General features: G+C 43.9%; 1 protein-coding gene across 4 annotated transcripts; it reads right to left on the bottom strand.

The window, feature by feature from the left end:
* Positions 1 to 2,071: 2,071 nt before the first annotated feature.
* On the bottom strand, positions 2,072 to 16,494 carry etv5a (ETS variant transcription factor 5a). 4 transcript variants are annotated; one of them, XM_049593505.1, is made up of 13 exons: positions 16,360 to 16,494; positions 13,224 to 13,360; positions 12,959 to 13,055; positions 12,820 to 12,867; positions 12,223 to 12,273; positions 10,141 to 10,264; positions 9,756 to 10,058; positions 8,894 to 9,213; positions 6,329 to 6,391; positions 5,817 to 5,885; positions 5,080 to 5,246; positions 4,876 to 4,983; positions 2,072 to 4,075 (listed from the first exon to the last, which is right to left on the bottom strand). In XM_049593505.1, the coding sequence occupies exons 2-13, from the start codon at positions 13,269 to 13,271 to the stop codon at positions 3,845 to 3,847; spliced, it is 1,629 nt and encodes a 542-aa protein (XP_049449462.1). In that variant the 5' UTR covers positions 13,272 to 13,360; positions 16,360 to 16,494; the 3' UTR covers positions 2,072 to 3,844. The 4 variants fall into 4 exon arrangements, with proteins under 4 accessions (XP_049449462.1, XP_049449464.1, XP_049449463.1 ...); XM_049593507.1 differs by having other exon boundaries at positions 4,882 to 4,983; XM_049593506.1 differs by having other exon boundaries at positions 12,959 to 13,052.
* Between the last annotated feature and the right edge of the window lie 5,004 nt (positions 16,495 to 21,498).

Here is a 21,498-nt window from a genome sequence, read left to right as displayed (position 1 = left end):
GTTGTCAAAGTGTTTCCAAGGACCTGAGTGAACTTTCACGCTCAAACACTGGACAGTCTCAAGGTGTGTTTGTGACAGTGAAGCATTGTTCCATCTGAATCTGACAAGAGGACTGTGGGCGCCTCACAGCTGAGGTGTGAACATTCATATTTCAGTTTCTACGATAATATGCATTTCTGCTGTTGTGTATTAATGAGGCACTGCCCAGTAAACAAAAAGGAAAACTTTATCTCCACTGTCTGAAGTGTTTATCAAAAAAACAATGTGTTATGAGCGCTGGCAGCCTTGACACTCACACACACACACACACACACACACACACACACACACACACACACACAATATGAGGGCAGAGCACCTCCCATGAGCGCACTAAAAGGTCTTTTATAGCATTCAAAGGCACTCTGCTCTCTCAATCAATGGAAAGTTGCCTGCCAGGCTGCGTTACTGGAGACCAGAGCTCGGCTTTTACACTCTGTGGTTTGATGAGGCTCTGACTCAACACCAGGCAGAGTGCTGCAGGCTGGCCATCAAAACAAAGCCCCGGCCTAAAGCCTCACGGTCTTATCACACAGATCAGATACCATCCCTCTACATACGTCACTTAACAACACGGCGATATTCCAGGCCAAAAACACGCTGCCTCAGGGAAGCGGCTCAGATGTTGGGAAATCTTAGTGAGGTGATTAAATGAAACAAACATCACAAGACGGTTGTGAAACATCGCACAGCTCACAAGTCACAAACAAGATAACACACAATCAGCTCAAACAACCCTCACTCAGATCCAACATGTAACATACAGTACATTTATACAGGTACTCCATTCTTAGATACTTATTAAACAGCTTTAGTTGTTCGTTGCTTTTCAGATTCATATTTCACACACAAAATACTGTATATTGTTACAGAACAACTCTGCAGCATATGAAGATTTAAAATGAGCTCCTCCTTGGCAAACTACAGATTTTAAGTCCCACTAACATGATAAATAAAAGTCATCCAGTTATATAATAATGTAACACTGACGGGGGTCATTTAGCATCATGAGGCACAACCTGACACATTTTAGTTTTGGATAAATGTTATTAAAACAGTTTGAGATTTTTTTTTGTTTGTTTCTTTTATCCTAACAACTTGAACATCTCCAATTACATCAAGAAGTGCAGGAAGTGAAATTCTACACATGGGTGAGTGGGTGAATGGGTGAATAATAATAAAATTAAGCAGAACTGATCAACCATGAACCACAATTCTGTTACTGTATTGACTATTTCTTGCCTAAAATATCTTCAGAAACATATTTTAGTGCACTGTTTGGGTGTAATATGAGAACTTGTGAACAGGAAGTCAGGAAGTGGGTTCAACATAGCATTTGTATAAACAGAGAGATTGACAGTAAAACTAGGCAGTGCTGATCAAAAATGAACCAAGGTTCTGTCACTGTGTCTATTTTGGTATCAAGTGTTTTCAGAAACACTTTGTCTTACTGTTAAACTGCAGTTCCAGCCTGTTTGTTACCAGCTGGCTGCCATTTTGTTTTCTTTTTCAAAACTTATAAACTCACATTACCTCACCCACCAGCAGGAGCTTTCATTGATGCAGTGCAGTGCATTCTGGTCGTTGCAGGTTTTCTACTTCTTGCACTTGAGCAAATGCCACAGCTCTTTTCCTGTTTTCTCTGATCATGTAGTTGATTAAAGTATTTGCGTCTCTCTGCTGCACAGACAGCCCAGACTTATCAGCAGACTCTCCCTCCAGCAGTGAAACATTTATTTAAGCACTAATTACAAACAACTACTGAAACATGGAGTGTTTCTTCTCGTACACAGCCAACCAGATGTTGCTCAGACACATTTTTCCTACAGGTTAAAAGAGAGTAATCATTTACTCAGAAGTGTACCAGAAAGAGTCAGGAGAAGCATGTGACTCAGAAATCAGCCAGGTCAAGCACAGTGACTGCCAGACCACAGCAACCAGTCAGCTGACTGACTGACTGACTGTGAGCAGGAGGAGGAGGAGGAGGAGGAGGGGTGTAGAGGATGATGAAACACACCAGGACTGCAGGCAGTGAAGCATAAAGGACCGTTTATTGTACCCAGTACAGATTATCATAAACTCAGCCGTGTAAGAAACACATTGTGAGGGGGGGTGGGGGGAGACTGAAGCCTATACAAGTGCAGACAATCCCTGTGCCCGGGCTGGATCCCATAATATAATGTGTGTCTTCACCGTGGCCTTTGGTGGAACTCCGGCCTTTGCACACACACTCACACACACTTTACAGGCAAGATAATAACATCTTCTCATCCATTCTCCAGAGGCCTCTTAAACAAACAGTCTGCAGTAGTAGCATCAAGAGGGTTTGAGATTGGTTTTTAAAAAGGTACATGTCTATTAGAGCCAGAACTATACAGCTTATACATTAAAATCAAAACAAATGCAGCCTTATAGCAAAAATATATACTTTATATACGTTTGTCTTCGCCCCCCATTCAGAAACATAGATAATGAACACAAAAAAAATGCAGAGAATATCACAAATATCTTCTTTGTCCAAAGACAGTAAAGCGATATGTTAGTGGACACACAGTCTGGACTGATTACACCATGCAAAGAGAAGCCTCCAGTTGACAACTTGTGACTGGCAGAGAGGTGTCAAAGAGAAGGTGTCCAAATTTCACCTTTTGTTTTTTTTTTGCATGCAACATCCTGATGCTCCTGCCATACTGGTGCATCAGAGGAACTAGTACACTGCCAAGGAAACATTAAGCACCCAGACAGAAATACAAAAAGGAGGAGCAATGTGACCATTTATCATACAGAATAACTTTTATGAAGTATCAGCGCCTCTGGGGAAAATATGTACGGATGTATCCCTTTTGAAATGGAGGAGATGGGAGTGCTGACCATCTCTGAACTTGTAGCGATAAAAGGACCCAGCAGTGATGAACAGACATGAGAGGAGGGTACTGTATAGACTGTGGGCTCCTACTGTGGGGTGCAGTCTCTAAAGGGAAGCAGATACAATCTCTTACGACGATTAAAGAACGGAACATTTACACGAGAGAGCAGCCCGACCGACTAGCCTGAAATACAGCAACGCCCCAGAAACCTGAGAGTTCTGGGTCTCTAAAGTCAACAAAACTGTAAAACAGCTGGCATATTTAAACAAAAGAAAAGTGTACTTCTATCTACAGAAAACAAACTGATCTGTGGGTTTAGAATATGTCGTGTGTTGTTTTTTTGTCAATCCGTTTTTGCAAATTAAAGCCCTTTCACGGATCTCGTAGTTCAGATGTGGTGACATGAAAATGGGGGGACCCAAAAGGCAACTATAGAATAGTGCTGCATTGCGAATATCTCTTCAGATTTGTTTTGACTCAGTTGGTTACTTGATTGTTTTTTAAGAAAAGCAGATTGTCACAAAATCAGAAATGCAACAACTCTTGCAGTCTCGTACAAACGGGGGGTTGTGTCAGTTCTTTTAAAGTTGGCGGCGTGTGGCCTCGCTTTCATTTGGTCTCCATAGCAACAGCAGCCCCTTGCAGTCCAGTTCACCCTCGCTGGTTTCACAACCCTCTCTCTCATATGATGGCGCGGTAGAAGAGCTGTCGCAGGCATTTTTTCCCTCATTCATTCTTAGCTTGGGAGCTTTACAGAGTTTTATGAAGGTTTTCCAGGGAGCAGGAGAGGAAACCACGAAGGAGCAGAGCGCGAGGGTTTTTTTCCTTTCCAAGCAGCTCAGCAGTTCCAGCTCTGGATTTTAAGAGTGGGGCGTCGAGAACTTTTTGGGAGTGTCTGCGTGTACGTGTATGTTGTGCATCAGGACTCCGCTGCTCGTTTAGTAGCCGTAGCCGTCCGGGAAGGGCAAGCCTGCCACGCACTGCTCCCCACCGTCCAGCAGGTAGGGAGCGTTTTCCTCGTAGTGGGTGAGGGGCACGGTGTCGTCGTCCAGCCCCGGCAGGCTGTCGGGGTCGACCTTCAGGTTGGGCCTCTGGTTGTCGGGGAAGGCCATGGAGAAGAGAGCCTCGGGGTCGCACACAAACTTGTACACGTACCTCTCACCAGCCACCTGAGAGACCAAACAAAAGACGTTACCTCACATTTGAAACCGTCCGACTGAAGTTCAGCGTTTCATGTCTGGAAAGTTTTTCTGTAAGTTTTGTGTCGAAGTGACGAATGGGAGCAACAATTTTTAACTAGTCCAGTACTGAGCAAGACCGTTGTGGCTGACAGGGGTGAAACAGGCTGCAATGAAACCATGTGGGGCATTTGTTCAGTATCAATTTATGTTTTTGTCACTGACAGGCTCAGATTATTATTCTAAGTGTCAGACACCTACAGTAACAGTCTGAGCCTGTCAGTGGCAAACACAAAGACTATTAGTGGACATAAACTGACGATGCACAACTGCCCAGAGCGGTTAAGTTGTAGCCAATTTAAAAAAATCTTGTTCCTGTTAGTCACTTGGACACAAAAAAACATCCAGGTTGAAAAATACCAACCCTACCCTTTAATGCTACTTTTGCATTTTGAGTGCATGCATAACATTATATATTTAACTGTAATTTCTTTTGCAGAATAGTCTGATCTCAAGACTGATCCACCTCAAACTGAGACAAATTCTCTTTGTTCATGGTTGAAATCTGAACACTACACATAAACAGACTAATATCTTTGGGAGAAGACGAGGCCTGCAGGCTGGTTTTCACTGCGACTACTTAGCCTCTGGCTGAGATAAGACTCTGCATCAGAGCACCCCCCTGTCGCTGTAATCCATTATCACTATCTGGACTGTTTTATCCCCCACGCAGCACAATGTCACTGAGGGAGGAGGGTGGAGGGAGAGGAAAGGAAAATGGGTTAACGTGCCTTTACCTTCTGCATGATGCCCTTCTCGTAGTAGTAACGCAGCGAGCGGCTCAGCTTGTCGTAGTTCATGGCCGGTCTGTTCTTCTGAATGCCCCAGCGACGAGCCACCTGTGACACAAGACACACAGACAGATATTAGCTACAAAGAATTCGTATGTAGGAAACTTGTAATCAAAGGATGAGAACTGGACAGTGGGGACCGACCTCCTCAGGCTCAATGAGTTTGAACTCCATGCCGCGACCAGTCCAGGCGATGAAGTGGCCGTTGGCTGGGTCATCCAGTAATGTGACCAAGAACTGCCAGAGCTGCAGGGAGCCGCGGCGCTGGTAGGGAGGTCCGTCCCGATAAACAGGCTCCTGTTTGATTTTACCTGTGAGCGGAAGAAGAGCAGCAGAAGAAGAGAGTGGAGAGAAGTAAAGGAGGAGGCAGAAGGAGAAAGAGAGAGGATAAAGTGTCAGTCAGCACTGTACTCCACCACGACCGCAGTGTGGTGAGACATTCCTGCCAGATGGTGACTGTGAAGTGGACTAGCTGTTCATTATGCACTGTGAGCAGTCAGAGGACTGGACTCAGCCCACAGCAGATAACTTTACAGACAGACAGTATTCTGTACTTTCTGTTACTGTTGGGGATCAGGAAAATATGATTTGCCTTTTGGTGTTCCTCAGGGAAGCTGTCTTGGTCCCCTATTTTTTCTTTCATAAGGTTATATCATCAGGGAACATTAATGTAATTTTCTACAGTTTTATAGTTACTATTAAAAAATTATTAAAATCATATTTTTTTCATGTGATTGCATTCACCCAAGGAAAATGCCATTGTTAAAAGTCTGGCACTTAAAAAATGTATTTTACTAAAGAAAATTGCTTTCAATAAACATTTTGTATAATTACTTAAGCACCACTTTGGGGTTTTTACAACATTATTTTGTCAGTCTTACCCTCTAATCTTTCAGGGACCACACAGGTGTCGTCAAAGTACAGCTGAGGATCTCTGTCGAAGGAGAAACCTGAAATTGACAACAAGAAAGAAACACACCATGAATCAGACGAAGGTGGAACAGCAGATACAGCGTGAGAAACGGGGTTTTTTCTCCCTGACAGAAAGGCCAGTGACCACGTCCACCCCCTGAGATCCAAACTGCATGCAAAGCAATAAAGCTGGGCAGCTTCCCAAGAGTGGAAGCTCGTATTGTGCGAGGCGTCTGCCAGCTGCTGATGTGAGAAATGTACTGTATGTGTGGAGCAGCTACACACAGCACATCCACAGATTCACTTCCCCCTTGAGCTGTCATTTCAACGCTGCTGACCGCTATTCTTTCACCCAGCTATAACCGACGCCGAGCCTTCAGCAGCTCAATAAGTCACAGGGCTCAGGGTCACAGAGGATGGACCTTGCTAATGAGATAATTCAAACATCTGAGATGTATAAAGACAAAAGGAGACAACTTACTTTCATGGTTATTTTGGTAGAAGCTCCCCGCTCTCCCAAACGATGACTGACAGTTAGGCACTTCTGTAAACAAAGAAGATGGGGGTGTAAATTTAGACCAGAGACATCCTCACTGTCATATCAAATGTGTAATGCATCAAAATCCACATCGCAGCTGACAGATATATTTGGATCACTGCCACTGTGTACAAAGATACACAGCTTTGATACTTATCTGCTCCGTGAGGAGACATTCAGTCCAAGATATATCAGTGTCACACTGATTAAAGACTGTCTACAGGTATCAGACAGTTAAATTCATTGCTCTCTAAGACAGCTTCAACATCATTTTCAATCAGATTTCAGTCTTTATTTTCTCATCTGAGAGTTGCAGGCGTTGCCTATCATGCACTAAAATTTGAAAAGACATTTTTAAAGGCTAAAGTCTGACATCCTCTCACATCTGAAGGCACTGTGAATTTTTTTGTCACATGCAATAAGGTTTGGGACTGGGGATCTGGCAGGGTCAATATTTGCAAGACTACTGCTAAATTCCTTCTGAGTGTTTCCCATCCTGCTCCTGGTGTAAAGCATTACACCAAACTACCTTTAAAAAATACAACATTTTAACAATTCCTTATGTGTCCACAGTAACACACAACTCTAGAAACACAAGATAAAGGGCCTAATATGTCGACGGTGTATTTGTCGATTCTGCATCAAAATAATCTGTAAAAGAGAAGATATATTTGCGTATCAGCTTTACATTTAGAAAATGTTTTGCCTCAATTTGCTACCAGACGCCATTGGATAGCTGCACTATTTCAGTGGGAGAAGACTGTGGGAATGAGAGGCAAACTAATTTCTCACTACCATATGTTCACATCATTGAACCACATGTGTTAGGTTAACCTACATTTTGCCAACAGGTATTGAAATTATAGAATAATAAGACAATCTTGGTTCGGTGGAAGGTTTGTAACATCAGAAACGTGAAAAGAAAAGACAGTTGACCTATTTTTGACCCAAAAAAAGCCCATAAATAAATAAAAAAAATTAAAAAAACATGGATGAAAGAAAATTTCTAAAACCTCACAAATTCAAATTTCAGACTATTTAAAAAAATTATTTAATTTATAAAAAATTAGGTCGTAAATAAAAGGGTCAGTACACATCTGCAGCTTCAACCGTGCCAGAAAAATGCCCAATCCCCAAACACACACATAAACACACACCTCGGTGTGGACTAAAGCCCAGATCAGAGCACACTGCACAGCGCACAACATCCCTCGCATGTCCACCAAGCCTTTAAATAAGATTAGCACCATGGACGCTGTATTAAATCTCAATGACAATCGAGTTACGCCAGTCCTCCCCCTCAGGGGTCAAGGCCTGTCTTCCGTTCACAGTGTCTCTGCAGTGCGTACCAACCGTCTCCAACCCCCATCCATTATTCTGTTTCCTGTCTGCTGATAAGACAACCAGAGATCAATCTTGAGCAAGTGTTTCCTCAACTCTCTGTCTCCTCTTGTCCTCACTTAAAGGAAGGAGTCTGCAGGAAGCAGTCGTTGTTGTTGAGTCACACGGGGCGAGTACAGAAAGACCGAATCAAACAACAACTTTGGGAAATTTATGTAATGAGTGCTGATATGGTGACATATGGATTCAAGCTGTGGCTTCACATCGACATAAATGGCTTTGTCCCTGTCTGCAGACCACCAACGCTGCGGTAACAATATGTTCCATGTCAGTATGCCGAACATGCACTTCTTCCATCCATCTAGAGATACTAGGCCTCCGTGACGTAGGTATTTAAAAGGCCATAAGAAGCTAAGAGGATTTGTCATTACATCACTGCCCGGCCAGCCGGTCACCCACCAGGCAGAGAAGAAATGAGAGCGTATGAGTGAGCGAGAAAAGATTAACAAAAAAAAAGTTTCAGAGTTTCAGGAAATGTTAATGCAACAGAGCAGGAACAACAGCTGGGCGTGTGGGCGTTGGGATCAAACAATGCTCCGACAGTCGCTCAGGCTTGTTTGATTTAAGCCCAGCGAGTAAACAGCATCTCTGCCATGACTGTTTGACGAGGCTTTTTCTGAGAGGACTGGCACCATTTGGCCTCTTGTGTATTCTGTAAAACCCAAGTTGAGGATTTCCAGGTTCTTACAATCGAGTCGCTGTGCTGCGGGTCACTAAGTCCTCTGAGGGCACTGGCCTAGATCTATTTCAGGTAAGCTCAGTGAACAGGTTCTCCGCACCTGGCTGGATGACCCATTTACTTTTGCCCTTGGAGGCTTAGGCTGAGCTGAAACACCCACTTTTACTTTACTGGCGTGACTCTGGAGGAATGATGCAGATTAGGCTTTGAGAGGGAGAGTGTGTGTGAAATGAGCACCTGTGCGCTCAGGCCTCGGCTGCAGCGTGCTAAAACTCACAGGCGTGTGTTAGTGCCCAGAACAAACATGGCCAGGCACATTCCTCACCCTCTGCCCGCTCTACTTTCACACAGCCCGAGGCAGTCACTCTCACACAGCTAACAACGGACTTCAGCGCTGAGACACAGATACACAGATCGTCTCCACTCACCAGAATCGAAGCAGAAGTCACGAGGCTCCTGCTTGATGGCCATGGGGTGGAAGGCGGCCTGACGCGGGGGGCCCTGGGGTGGACCTGGGGGGCCCATGGTGGGTACGCCCTGCTCTGTGTATCGTGGGTCGATGAGTTCTTGCTTGAACCCCTGGGGTGGCACGGCTACCAATGGCTCTGACATCTGGCGGTGGTACGGTGGCCGGCCGTCACGTGGCAGGCTGTTGTTGCTGCTGGGAGGCTGGGGCATGAACTGGGGGCGCCCTTGACTCTCTGACGGGGGGAAAGGTAGACATGGCTCTGACATCTGCCGCTGGAACCTGAAGATGGGGAGAAAGCAGCAAATTAATGTGGATGAGACTCAAAGGAAACAAAGCTAATAAAGAAACTCTCACATCCCCTTTTCTACCAAAACGGGACAGGTTCCGTTGCCGTTTGTGCATTTCATTTTGAACCATTTGAACATCTCAACCAAAACATACATTATTACAGAACCCGAAAAGTTGGTTCCTAGCTGGAACCAAACAGATAGCAGGGTTTAGCAGAGCTAACGTTAGCGTTAACATTTGTTTGCATACAAGTTTGTCAAAATTATAATCCAAACACAAGTCAAATAGCACTGATGTCTCTAGGATATGTGGTTTTCTATCCCCCCAAAAAAGGGAGCGAACTTTTGCAAAGCACCTGAATGCACCTATCGGCATGTGCAGCTAGTTGGAGGCAAGAAAGTTTGTTGAGTGAGTCAAGCTAACACGTGCTTTGTGTATCTGCAAATGCCTGGGAAGTGTGTGGTTCCAACTGGTGCAGGAACCAGAGCTAACAAACGGCCCAGGCCCACATGAAGAGGTCGGACTGTGCTCACCTGTGCTCAGGTGTGAAGCTGTTGGCATCCTGGTTGATTGGTGCACACGGCACGGCGAAGGGCGGGCTGTGGCTGTGGACTGGGAGTGCTTGCTGGTTGGGAGAGCCTGTGCTCGCCGTGATAGGCTGCTGTATGTGCACTGGACGTGGCCCTGGGGTCGGGTTGGCTACATGGGGGTGAGGAGGGGGGGTCTGCTCACTCAGTGGGTGCGTCCCTGCTGTGCTGGTGGGGCCGCAAGGAGAGACGGGCGTCGAGGGGGGAGTTAATGGCTTGAACCCGGGAGTGGGCTTCCTGTCACAGGCACTGTGGGCACAAACACACACGATCAGAACTCCTGATGATCGATACTGGTGGCTGCTGTCTGATGTAATCATCATCTACATACCTGTAGCTGTAAAGGCACTTCTCTCCGTAGGGCATGGGACTCCTGTCCTGGCGACAGGGCGAAAACTCTTTGGAGGGAGTCAGCTCTCGTTTGATCTTGGCTGGCGGCGGGCCATGAAACATCACTGGATGGGAAGGAGATGCAGAGAGAAGCAGCACAATTGAGTGCATTAGATAAACTCCAGATCTCACCTAATTGAAGCCATAAACAGAAGTGCAGCAGTTATCTTAACCACATTTGGAACTGATGGATAAATGGACGTATGGACAACGTCTGTGTATTCCCTCGACTGACAGAGCCACTTAGCAGCAATTTATCATCCGCCCTAATGATGCTCGACTCCAGGCTCTGAAAACAAACCATCTATCCGCCACTGCTAGGTAGCACGATACTAACTGCACTACACACACAAAAGCTATCAAACTTCTCGTCTGATTCCCATTAGGCCGGGACAATACCAATACTCATGAATCAGTGTGGCTGTAATCTAATGGCGGTGAATGATTTTCTTCTCCCGTGCTGTAACCATTAGACACTAGCTGTAGCTTTCTGCGTATCGGCTGCAGTTTCCGGGGCGCCACATAATAGCCAGGCAGAAACTGGATCCCTTGGCACAGAGGGGCGGGAGCCAAATAAATCACCCGTGGTGCTGATGGACCAAAGCGGAGCTACAATGGGCACGTGAGCTCGGCCGTGTGCACTGTGAAACCTAATGGCTCAAGTGAGACTCCTCGCACTGAGGGAAAAGTAAATAATGGGGAGATTAGGCGTCTTTTCTTACTGCGGGCTGCAAGTGAGTGGATTATAGAACAAGCACCCTACATGCAGACTCCTCTCCTGCACCATCTGAGCTGAAACACAACCACCACACACACTCCAAAACAAACACAGTTCGAGCTCAGGTCAGTGAAACGATGCTTCACCCCATGTGATGTCCTACTGACTGCAGCTCTTATCCGAATATCTGCTTTTAGGCAACTTGTGTGAGAGAGCGGCCTGCAGCCTGGCAACAGAAGCAAACTCACTGCTCTGTATCTCACACACTCCCACAAACACACACACACAGAACTGACAGCACAAGGTCAAGGACATCACCACAACGGCACTTTACAATGAGCTGACTGTATCCAGTTTATGCACACAACCTTGGATGGCGCCCTCCGTAAAAACACATACATGTCACTGCATCAACCACAATAATACGTTACAGCAGCAGAGGCTAGTGGTCAGTTTGCAGCTCGCCGCACCACATTAACCAAGATTTAAAAGGCTGACAACGACAGGCAGCAACCACACCCTGTCTCCACCTCCTACGCATCAGACGAAAACATAAACTCAGAAAGACAGAAGGGAGGAGGGGGGAGTGTAAAACACTCCGTTGGGGATAATTCAAACATATCCCTGGGCTACAGCCTGAAGGCGGCGTGCAGCCGAGACAAACAGGAGGCTGCATGGAGAAGTTTAGGGGGCTGCGTTTGGCAGTTTGGGGGACCAGGACTGAAAAGAGGCAGCTCTGAAAACTGCCCTATCCACTGGAATCTAGCCCACTTCAGCAGCAGGGCCTGAGTGCGGGAAAGTGTGAAATCAGATTAGGAGCTTGGCTCATGTGATGCCCCATGCCAATCGGCTGATTAAACTCAAAATGGAGGAGAGGGAGGGAGGAGGGGGAGGGAGAGCAGCCTTTCCCAGAGCTGTGTTTTGAAGACGAAGAATGGTGTTTGTCCTCGACAGGATGAAGAAATTTCGATAAAAGAAAAGGTGGACATGTGGTCAGGGACAGTCGAGAAAGAGCTTTTTTTTCCTCACAGCAAAAAGAAGCAGTTTTTAAGCTGTGAAATTTTATGGTGCAGTGCTGCAAAAACAGAGCTTGATTTCCAGCTCCTAATGCCCCCGCTACTTGAATCTCTGCCCAAATCAGACAAGAACCAGGCTGGGCTACAACATCCTCATCATGACCGCGTTTGACTGATGGAAAAAAGCTGAATCTGTGTAGGACACACACACACACACACACACACACACACACACACACACACACACACACACACTATCAGTGATGAACAATCAAAATCAGGTACTCACAGCTATCCGACTGGAAATCTGGGACAAACTGTTCGTCATCAGGCACCTGGGCTGTAAAGACAGGAGAACGTTTCACACATGAGAAAAAAAAAAATCAAGCACATTTAATCCGTAGCCAACATCCTCTGTGTGCCCGAAAAAGTGTGCACGTAAAGGGAAACAAAAGCAAATAAAGGAGAGAAAAATAATCTGCTGGAAACTGGTTTATTTCAGTTTTTTTAAATGTAATCAAACCAAAAAATGAGAGACAGCGTGCAACTGCCAAAAAGCTTCTCTAAGGTGAGATAAAGGGGGTCGTGGTCAGCAGTTTCTCATGCAGAGGACTTTGCTCTTCTTGCTCTGGTTGCTAACACAAAAAAGCAACATTTCACATTCTCATCAGGTTAATCTTTAATCTGAAATCTTGCCCAATTTCATCCTGTTCACCACTTGGAAAACCAATTTACTGAGAGATAAGTTTCCTCACAAAAGTTTAACTGTCACCAAATAATTCAACTGGGATGATTCTGCAGTGCTTAACAGATGGAGGACTTTCGATGTCGAGACGTGGAGCAGCGGAAAACACATTTTAATGTAGAAAATAAATATATAACTCACCTTCTGCGATCCAGATCTCCTGCAGCTGACTGAGGTCCTGGAAGAGTTCTGAAAGCCAACAAGTCAAAGACAGTGAGGACAGGTTGTCCATAACTGAACTGCAGTATTATAGATGCACTGTTTGCATCAACAACGTTACCTTCCGTGTCCTGGGCGAGTTCTGTGTCCACAAACTTCCTTTTCCTGTCGTTCAGAGGCCTGTTGTGAGATGGTTCCTCCACGTGAGACTTGTGCTGCTGAAGAAGAAGAAGAAGAAGAAGAAGAAGAAGAAGAGGAAATGTCACTTCACCTCCCAGAGGACAGTCTCAGTGTGTTATTAAGTCATCTATGGTGACCACATGGGCGTGAATCCATAGATGTGATGATGTGTTTGAGGCTGGAGTGTGTGTGATGTGTACACTTACACTGGGTGGGACCATAAATGGGACTTGCTGGTCGTAGAATCCGTCCATGTTATCAGGGTGACTGGGGGGCTCAGATATTGGGGGGAGGGGGAGGTGTTCGCTTTAAAGCGACAGCGCTCGGGTCACTCTGTGGGTCACTGGGAAACACAAGATGAGAAACTTACAGTAAACAGACGTCCATTTCATGCTGTGATAACATACAGCAATAAAAATGTTTTTAGCCGTTACAGAGGACAAATAACAGATTTTAGTGTTGCCAAACATTTTGGTTTATTGATTCTGAATATTGGAGATGGTTTTAATGCTCATGTTCCACAGTATCGATACACCGGTACCTGCTATGCTTCACGCTCTCTCTTATTATTAATGTTTGCTGCAGTCACTCAGCTGTTCTCTGCTCCCACAGGGTTCACACTGATCCTTAACAAGTCTTAAAAGGCATTAAATGTATTCATCTAAAACTAAGGCCTTAAAATGTCTTCAACAAATATTTAAAAAAAAATCTAGTAGTAGTAATTTTGGGATTTTTTTTCTGCCTTTGCATTATACAATCCAAAAATAAAAGGTAACTTAACCCTCTGAAGCCTGGATCAACATCTGCTCACTTGCGCTGCGTTCAGGCACCTTTCACAGTCATTTCAACCTTTGAAACCTGAGCACATCTGCAACGTGAACAAAAGGCAACGAGCAAGAAATATGACAAGAAAATGACCTAAAAATTTAATTTTTAAAAAGACAGAGGGAGAAAACTATAAGAAAGTTATTTTTTTTAAAAAAAAAATACTATAAAATTATAATTATATTTTGTGTTTTACTTTTTTTTTTTTTTTTTAATTTTCAGGTAATTTTCTTGCAAATTTTTACTGTTTTTTTTTCTCCTCTATTTATTTAGCTAATTATGTTGCTCGTTGCCTTCTTCCCATGTTTTTGAAAAATTAATCAAGCCAATTTGCTCATGTTTACAAAAAAAAAGTTAACCAAATGCCTGTGGCACTGGTGTCACCAAAAAGTTTTATGGTAAACTAAATGTTTGGGGGGAAATTCTCCCTCACCCTAACTAACATTCCCTTTATTTATTATTTGTAAAACTGATCTTTATTTTAATACAAGTGGTATTTTAAAAAAAAGCCTTAGATCACACTTTCCTTAAGTTATAGGAACACTGTATTCATCAAGAGAAACAAGTTGTCTTACACAGTACAATTTTGCATGTGCAACGGCTTCATGTAGCATTTTTTAGACTATTTACTTCAAGTTTTATGAACGATTATGTCGTCTGCAGTTTGTTTTATTGTCTAGTTGGCACCTGATCAGATGTAGATTAAATCTCACTGTATATTCTTTGTACAGTGGCTATAAAGGCTTTCTCTTCTAGCCTTGTTATATTTATTTGTGATTGAAAATGTGGTATCAAAAACCATTTTCCAAGGCACTGTATCAGAGCTAGAAGTTCCAGTATTTTAACAGACCTCAGTATTAACTGCAACAGGAACTAAGAAGTGTGTCAGAGGGGTCGTGATTCTCTTCTCCTGTCATGTCTGATGTGTTTAATGTGTGTAAGCACTGGTGCTCTGCATCATATTCTGATGCTGTAACAAGGCCACCGTCTCCTCCCAGCACCTTTATTTAACCAACAAACAGCTCTTTGAACCGAGCCGTGCAGCACATTGTAAACACACAGTCATCATGGAGCATGTAATACAGTTATATAAGCCACGCTCACTGGCCATCTGTGGGCACTATGCTCCACTGTAATCTGCTCCCAGAGTAAAAAGATCCAGGGATGTGAGTCCAGCTCTTCAGAGTGTGTCTACAGTCTGTGACCGTGCACTAAGACGCAAAGCCTCCAAACAAGATAGAAAACAGCGCTGTCACAGAGCTGATTAGAGTCTGGCAGGAGGTGCTGCTGGTGACAGTGATGCTGCTGCAACTTGCACAACTCCCTGCCCCCCCCCTCCCCCCAACAATACTATAAACTCAGAAACACTACTAACAACACAAGTTCCCCTTTAGACAACAATAACACTAAACCACTAGCACTGCCCTCCATTCTCACATCTCCCTGAGCAGAGTGATATGACTCACTCCCCCATCTCCTGTTAATGGATGACGAATACAGATAGCTGCTGGGCAATAATTACAGGCGCCGAGCACATATTACACTGACAACATCAGGACTCACTGTACCCGCCTCTCTGTGGAGCATATGGTCACAAAGCACGTCGAGCAAGAGTTGGAAGTTAGTTTATTGGCTGTGTTCTTAAATTCACTCATAGTAAGTCAAACAAAGGGCGGGCCTTGAACGCAACATGTCAGGTTTTACAGATATGCGTCTAACTCTGACGCAAAAACTTGCTTTAATTAAAAATACACATGTACAGTATCAACACACTCATGATATATAACAGCACAGTCAACTACTTGTTCATGATTAGGCTGAACCCCAGGGCAAATACACACATTTTTAACATACGGTCCCTAAACGCACTAAAACTAGACAAAGTTCACCACAACACTCAGCCGATAGTTTTCACTACATCGATACAGACATTCGGGTTCAAAAAAGTCAACACGCAAACTTGATTTCTGCGCAACTCAACTTTCATTAGTAAAATTAGCTCATTTTCAGTTGGAGTTCTGCTCCAGCCGAGCCTGAGGGGGGCCGCCGCCGCTGGGGGACGGAGATCACCCGACACCCCCTGCCTGCCTCCCTGCCTGCCGCCGCCTCCCCCCTCCACACTCCTCCTCCACCTCCTCCCCGCCCTTCCCCCACCCATCCCTCCCTTGTTTTTCTCAATGAAGTGAAACTCGACCCGTGTGGAAACAGAGGAAGGAAAAAAAACGGCCCGTCCATTCATAAAAAAAAAAAAAAAAAAATCACAAACAGTCGCCTGATAAACTCACGCAACATCCACGCAGATAAAACACGAGCCGAACACTGAACTGCGCTGAAACACGACACTCGGCGCAAATTCCACGCAGATAGCAGCCGATATAAAATGGTTGACAAAGTAAATATCTTTAAATAAGATGGCGTTGCGCTGGTTTGTAGACCCTAAAACAGCTTTAGGGAATTCTCTCGCCGTTAAAACGCTCCGTAAAGCAAGTTTCCGGTTAAATAAACATGTCCGCTCACCTTGTCCGTGTGTGTAGACGTCCTCCGCACCGACAGAATACGGTATTAATATCCACAAATACAAAAACAACGTGTTGTTAGTCGCGTAATGGTCTGCGCACTGATTCACTGATGCGCCTCCGTCGACTCACAAAACTTGACTGAGCTTTTCGTTAATGGCCCGCTCGCTTTTCCCCTGGGCTCGAGCGGCACGCAGAGACACGCTCTGATTGGTGCATGGAGCCTGTCCGTCAAGCGAGCAGCCAATGGCGCGTCCGCAGCTGATGAATTATGCATGAGGCTCCGTTTGGCCAATCACAGCGCAGCAGTGGCCTATTTTTATGAATGGCTGGATTTCATTCACATTTTTTTCAGGCATCAGTGCCAAGTAGTGTTTGTTAAAGGGCCAGCTGCAGTGGAAATGTACTCCGCATCACGCCGACTCTCTCTGGACCGTCATGATAGACTATTACACCGCCAGAACAAATTGGATTTAAACGGTGTTATTGGCTTTGACACCGGAGTTATTAGAGTTAATTTTAACAGCGTGGTATTGTGACAGGAGAGTGACACAAGTGACTGAGAATAAAGTGCATGATAAAGAAGGAAATGAAAGAAAAGAATGATCATAACGAAATAACACAGAGACTGGTTCAGTGCAAGATGCTCGACAAGCACCAACAATAAATGTGTATGTATGAATAATAACAATAATAATAATAATAATAATAACAATAACAACAATAATAACAATAATAATAACAACACAATTCACATATTTTTATATTCCTAAAACTTTACAAACTATCTTTAGACATAATGCAAATGCTTTGATATTTTATATACTTAACATGTTTAGTCTAATACACATATTTCTACATCTCTACAACGTGCAGCATTATGCACTTTTGTTATATTTTTAAATACTTAAGATAAAACATAAATTTCTAAAACTTTACATACTAGTTTTATACAGTGTAGCATCATGCACATGTGTCTTTATATTTTCACACACTTTACATACTTAGCATGCTACAGATAGCCCATTTTTAAAAGAATATTTTTACATACGGTGTTAAACATTATAGCATGATGTCCATATTTTTAGATTTTTACATACTTATTATTTCTTTTGTCATATAATTCTCTGTGTATCAAAGCAGCTGTTACGTATCATAGTTTCCCCCAATGGTTAATAAAGTATTTCTGATTCGGTGAAAAGTCTCTATTTTTTTCCTTTATTATTTGGATTTTTCACAGTTATTCATTCATTTAAATGTTCACTGACTGTATAGATTGTCTGTTTATTTCATTTATTTCCAACATCCAGGTCTACATTTTTGTTTTAAGGAGCTAAAAGTACCCACATGTATGAATATTGAATCTAAAAATAATTTTATCAGGCTATAAACTAGGAATCAGGGACAAGAGTTGAAAATGAACAATTAGCCATAAACCGCCTGTGCAACACACCAGTGTCATACTCTGCACTGGAACTGTGTTAAATGGCAACAAATAAATAAATAAATAAATAAATAAATAAGCACCCATCGTGTGTTAGCTTTTTATTTTAAATCTTCATCTCTAACTCCTCCCCTTGTTGCTGCCAGAGCGAAATGTGAGCACTATACGTTTCTGAATATCTTACATTTGCAGGTTTCATCTGCGTCACATCAGCATTTCTAAAGTGACATCATCACCTCGCCGAGATGCTTGACCAGCTGCAGGCCCCTGCTCGCTACAAACAACAAAACTAGTTGTGTTTTATCGAGTCATTGCTGTGTTCCTGACGGCTTTTTCGCCACCAGACGTGATTGTTTAGTAACGACCCATCACTGTGTTTCCAGTTGGTGATTGTATGAAAAGAGAGAGCGCTGCTTTACCAGAGGGGACTGTCCCCCCAACAACCAGGTATTTTAAGTCATAACATAATCTTTTCCTGAACGTAATAAAGTGATTATGGAGCCTAAACCTGACCACATATATCTGTTCAAATGTATCCACTATGTAATAACGTGCAAATGTAACGTATCCATGGTTTGACATTGTCTTCGATCACTGCCTTTAGCCAACTCTTTGGTCCGTAATGATGCATTTCCTGTACCCATGTTTTCTAGAGGACCAATGCTAATGTTTCCTATTTGCACCCAAACCCAGAGTTCAGTGAAGTAGCTCCCAGAGGATGAACCATCTCCACACTTGACCATTAACTTTACTTTCTGCAAAAACCACCTGCTCAGCTTTTCACACAGAGTAGGTGATAACTCCATCACCATAACTGAGCACATTTTGCTCTCCAGAAAATGAACTGGTGTTATTTCAATGACATCATGACCTTTTCTCCAGTCTCACTGCTAACACGGCTCCATTCATCTCATCATTAAATCATTCTGTGGTAAATCTGAAACGTTCTTGTAAAACAAGTTTTCTTCATTTATAATAAAAACCTTTAACTTCCTCTGTTTTTAATACTACAAACCTGAGTCTTCCCAAACTGAGCGTCATAAAACACTGACAGAAAATGAGACATCATGAGTTGTGTGTGTGTGTGTGTGTGTGTGTGTGTGTGTTTGCTCAGTGAAGGAGCGGCTGTTGAGAGCCAAAGGTCAGAGGTCATGAATAAATAACCTTTGTCATTATCACCTCGGTCACCAAATTAGGAATCCCTCATATAAACTCTGTGTCACACAAATTCCAGCAGCTGCTACGAAAACTATAATCCTCAGCAAATCCCTGCAGCCACGACGCCGAGATCATGAAGCGGCCGCAGAGGCAATAATAGTAAGAAAAGACAAACACATATGTAGTTGTGACACGAGACAGATCTCTGCTGGTCGTCCCGGAGGTCTGAGGCCAAAGGCAAACAGCTTGTCTTTCAGGATATGATCCTCTCGCAGAAGCAGCGCTGAAAAATGTGGAGGTGAGAGGGTTTAAAAATATCCACTGTCAAACTGAATTGTTGGTGTGTGAAGCATTAAATAGCAGAGGACAGATCTGTGTGAGGCTATTTCAGAAGCAACAGCCTGCAGGTCCACTGTATGGTGCACCTCTTCGCTGGTGCGGATGTAGTGGGTGGTCACTTGGAGGCGTGTGGAGAGCGAGCACATTGTGTTGCTGTTCTTACTCTTTCCTTAAATAAATGTGCCATATGCAGAGGGTGACACGCTGTGTGTGTACATACCTCTCTCCCCTGTGAGGGTGAGAATGGACGTTGTGAAGGTAAGGTGAGATTTAAAGCGCCAATTTCCTGTTTCCTCGAGGACTACTACTGTAGGTTAGTGTGACACTGACATAACGGCCAGATCAGCGCTGCTGTCAGGGCACAATGTGGGCTAATCCTGCTACTGAGAATTCCTGATTAAACCAGGTGAGGATGCTGCAAGAACTCTGCTCCTGGAACCGCTGAGCCACCATCCGTCATCTACATGTAAGACCACTTCACTGGAGGGACGGTCTACCACAGGTCTGGGGTTCAAAGTTCATCTTTGACCTTGGAAACAGCAGCAGAGAACATAATCTCATCAAAAGATGAAGCTCCCCTGTGTTCACCTTTAAAGCTACAGATGGTAACTGAAACAGAGATAACGCTTTGTCTTTGTCATGTTTGCTGAAAGCGTCACTGCATCCTGAGACAGATAATCAAGGAAAAAATCAGGTCCTCCACGCCTGGACAAAAACAACCAATAAGGGCTGAGGAGGACTTTTAATTGCATGTCTGTCATCGCTGCCAACTACACCGTACAAAGAGAGGTAAACAAGGTACAGTTGAAAGCAAGCCTTCCATCAGCCCAGTTGCCAAAAGAAAATGTTGGCATTGAACATTTCTGCAAACCACAGATATGATACATTTCTGCTTTTCATACATACAGTTTCTAAAGTGATGCAGATCCTTAGCCGAGCTGCAGATCACTGTTTAAGACCATCAAAAACTGAAACCAGTTGTTTTCAACAATTATTCCCAGGTTGTCAAATACTCACGCTTTGTCACGCCCCTCTGCACCTCATGCTGTGTTCACACCGGGTGAAATAATTAGTGTAAATTAATTACATGTAAAGACGCAAAAAGATATAAATTCCCGCCGGGCTACACGATAGATGCGATGCAGATGACATGACATATGTGAATTAAGTGGTGCGAATGAAGATTTCATGTCACACGCTTATTTGCGAGAGTTGAAAAATCCAAACTTCCGCCACAGATTCAAACCAGGACACCCAATCAGCACTGAGATCCTCCGGAGACGTATGACGCCGAGGACGTACCGCCGGAAGTTCATTCATCACAAAATGTTGTAACGCAACATGAAAATTTGCATCGTATTTGGTATGAACACACATTATAGTGATGCACGGCTGAAACACACTGTGACATGTGGTTGTGAAACATGGTTGTGGTTAGATTTAGGCAACAGAACTATTTGGTTAGGTTCAAAAAAAGATCATGTTTTGTCTTAAAATTGGTCTGTTACGTAATGTAAATTCATCATGAGTGATGATGACGATTCTACATAAACTGCCTAACATTTCGTTAAATCAGCGTTGACTTTTGGGTTCACAGAGGACACTGTGATCTCCTGGATGAAAGTCCGGTTTGGTTTGACCCATCCACCTCCCCTCCCCCCACCCTACAAGGACTTACTCTTTACACTCCGTCAGCTGCTCTCAGCACCAAGTATGACCAGATGGGTTTACACTGGAGTCAGTTCAAAGCCCAGAGGCTGCCTTTGGCGGCGATATCACGTGCCGAGACGTGACAATGGCAAATTATTTTTGACGCCCTGGGAATGAGAAGAGATGTTGTCTTTTAGCGAGACATTGCTGACGTTTCCAGCCATGACTGTGGCGCCAAAAGCAAAAACACGATCTTTTCTTGCAACGTTTAAATATATTTGTGACACAATAATGTATAAATGTTACATATCTGTGACGTGCAGAGAAGTACAGTCCCAAGATTTTAGATAACTTGTCTTTGCCGTGTACAGTGTTGTTGGCAGTGCAGCTTGTGCACAAGCAGTGACTGACACGGCGTCAGAGACTCATCCTGGTTCTGATTGGTTGTTTTCTTTCAGGCTGGATTCTTGCAAACGCCACGAGGAGCACTGAGAGGAACCTGATTTGTTTAAAGGTTATACGTCTTGTGCTACCGTCAGGATACAGTGA

The sequence above is a fragment of the Epinephelus fuscoguttatus genome, linkage group LG13 (assembly GCF_011397635.1).
Source record: "Epinephelus fuscoguttatus linkage group LG13, E.fuscoguttatus.final_Chr_v1".
Classification (NCBI taxonomy): domain Eukaryota; kingdom Metazoa; phylum Chordata; class Actinopteri; order Perciformes; family Serranidae; genus Epinephelus; species Epinephelus fuscoguttatus.
Note: the sequence above shows the minus strand (reverse complement) of the source record. Positions and strands in the feature narration are given on the sequence as shown.

What these genes read in the sequence shown, in the direction of transcription:
- etv5a (XM_049593505.1), bottom strand. Translation starts at nt 13,271, where the DNA reads ATGGACGGATTCTACGACCAGCAAGTCCCATTTATGGTCCCACCCAGT. An exon ending in AGATTTCCAGTCGGATAGCT is followed by an intron (nt 10,265 to 12,222) that starts GTGAGTACCTGA and finishes CTTCCCATCCAG; the next exon opens with TGATGTTTCATGGCCCGCCG. An exon ending in GGTCCCTGAAAGATTAGAGG is followed by an intron (nt 5,247 to 5,816) that starts GTAAGACTGACA and finishes TTCCGCTCACAG; the next exon opens with GTAAAATCAAACAGGAGCCT.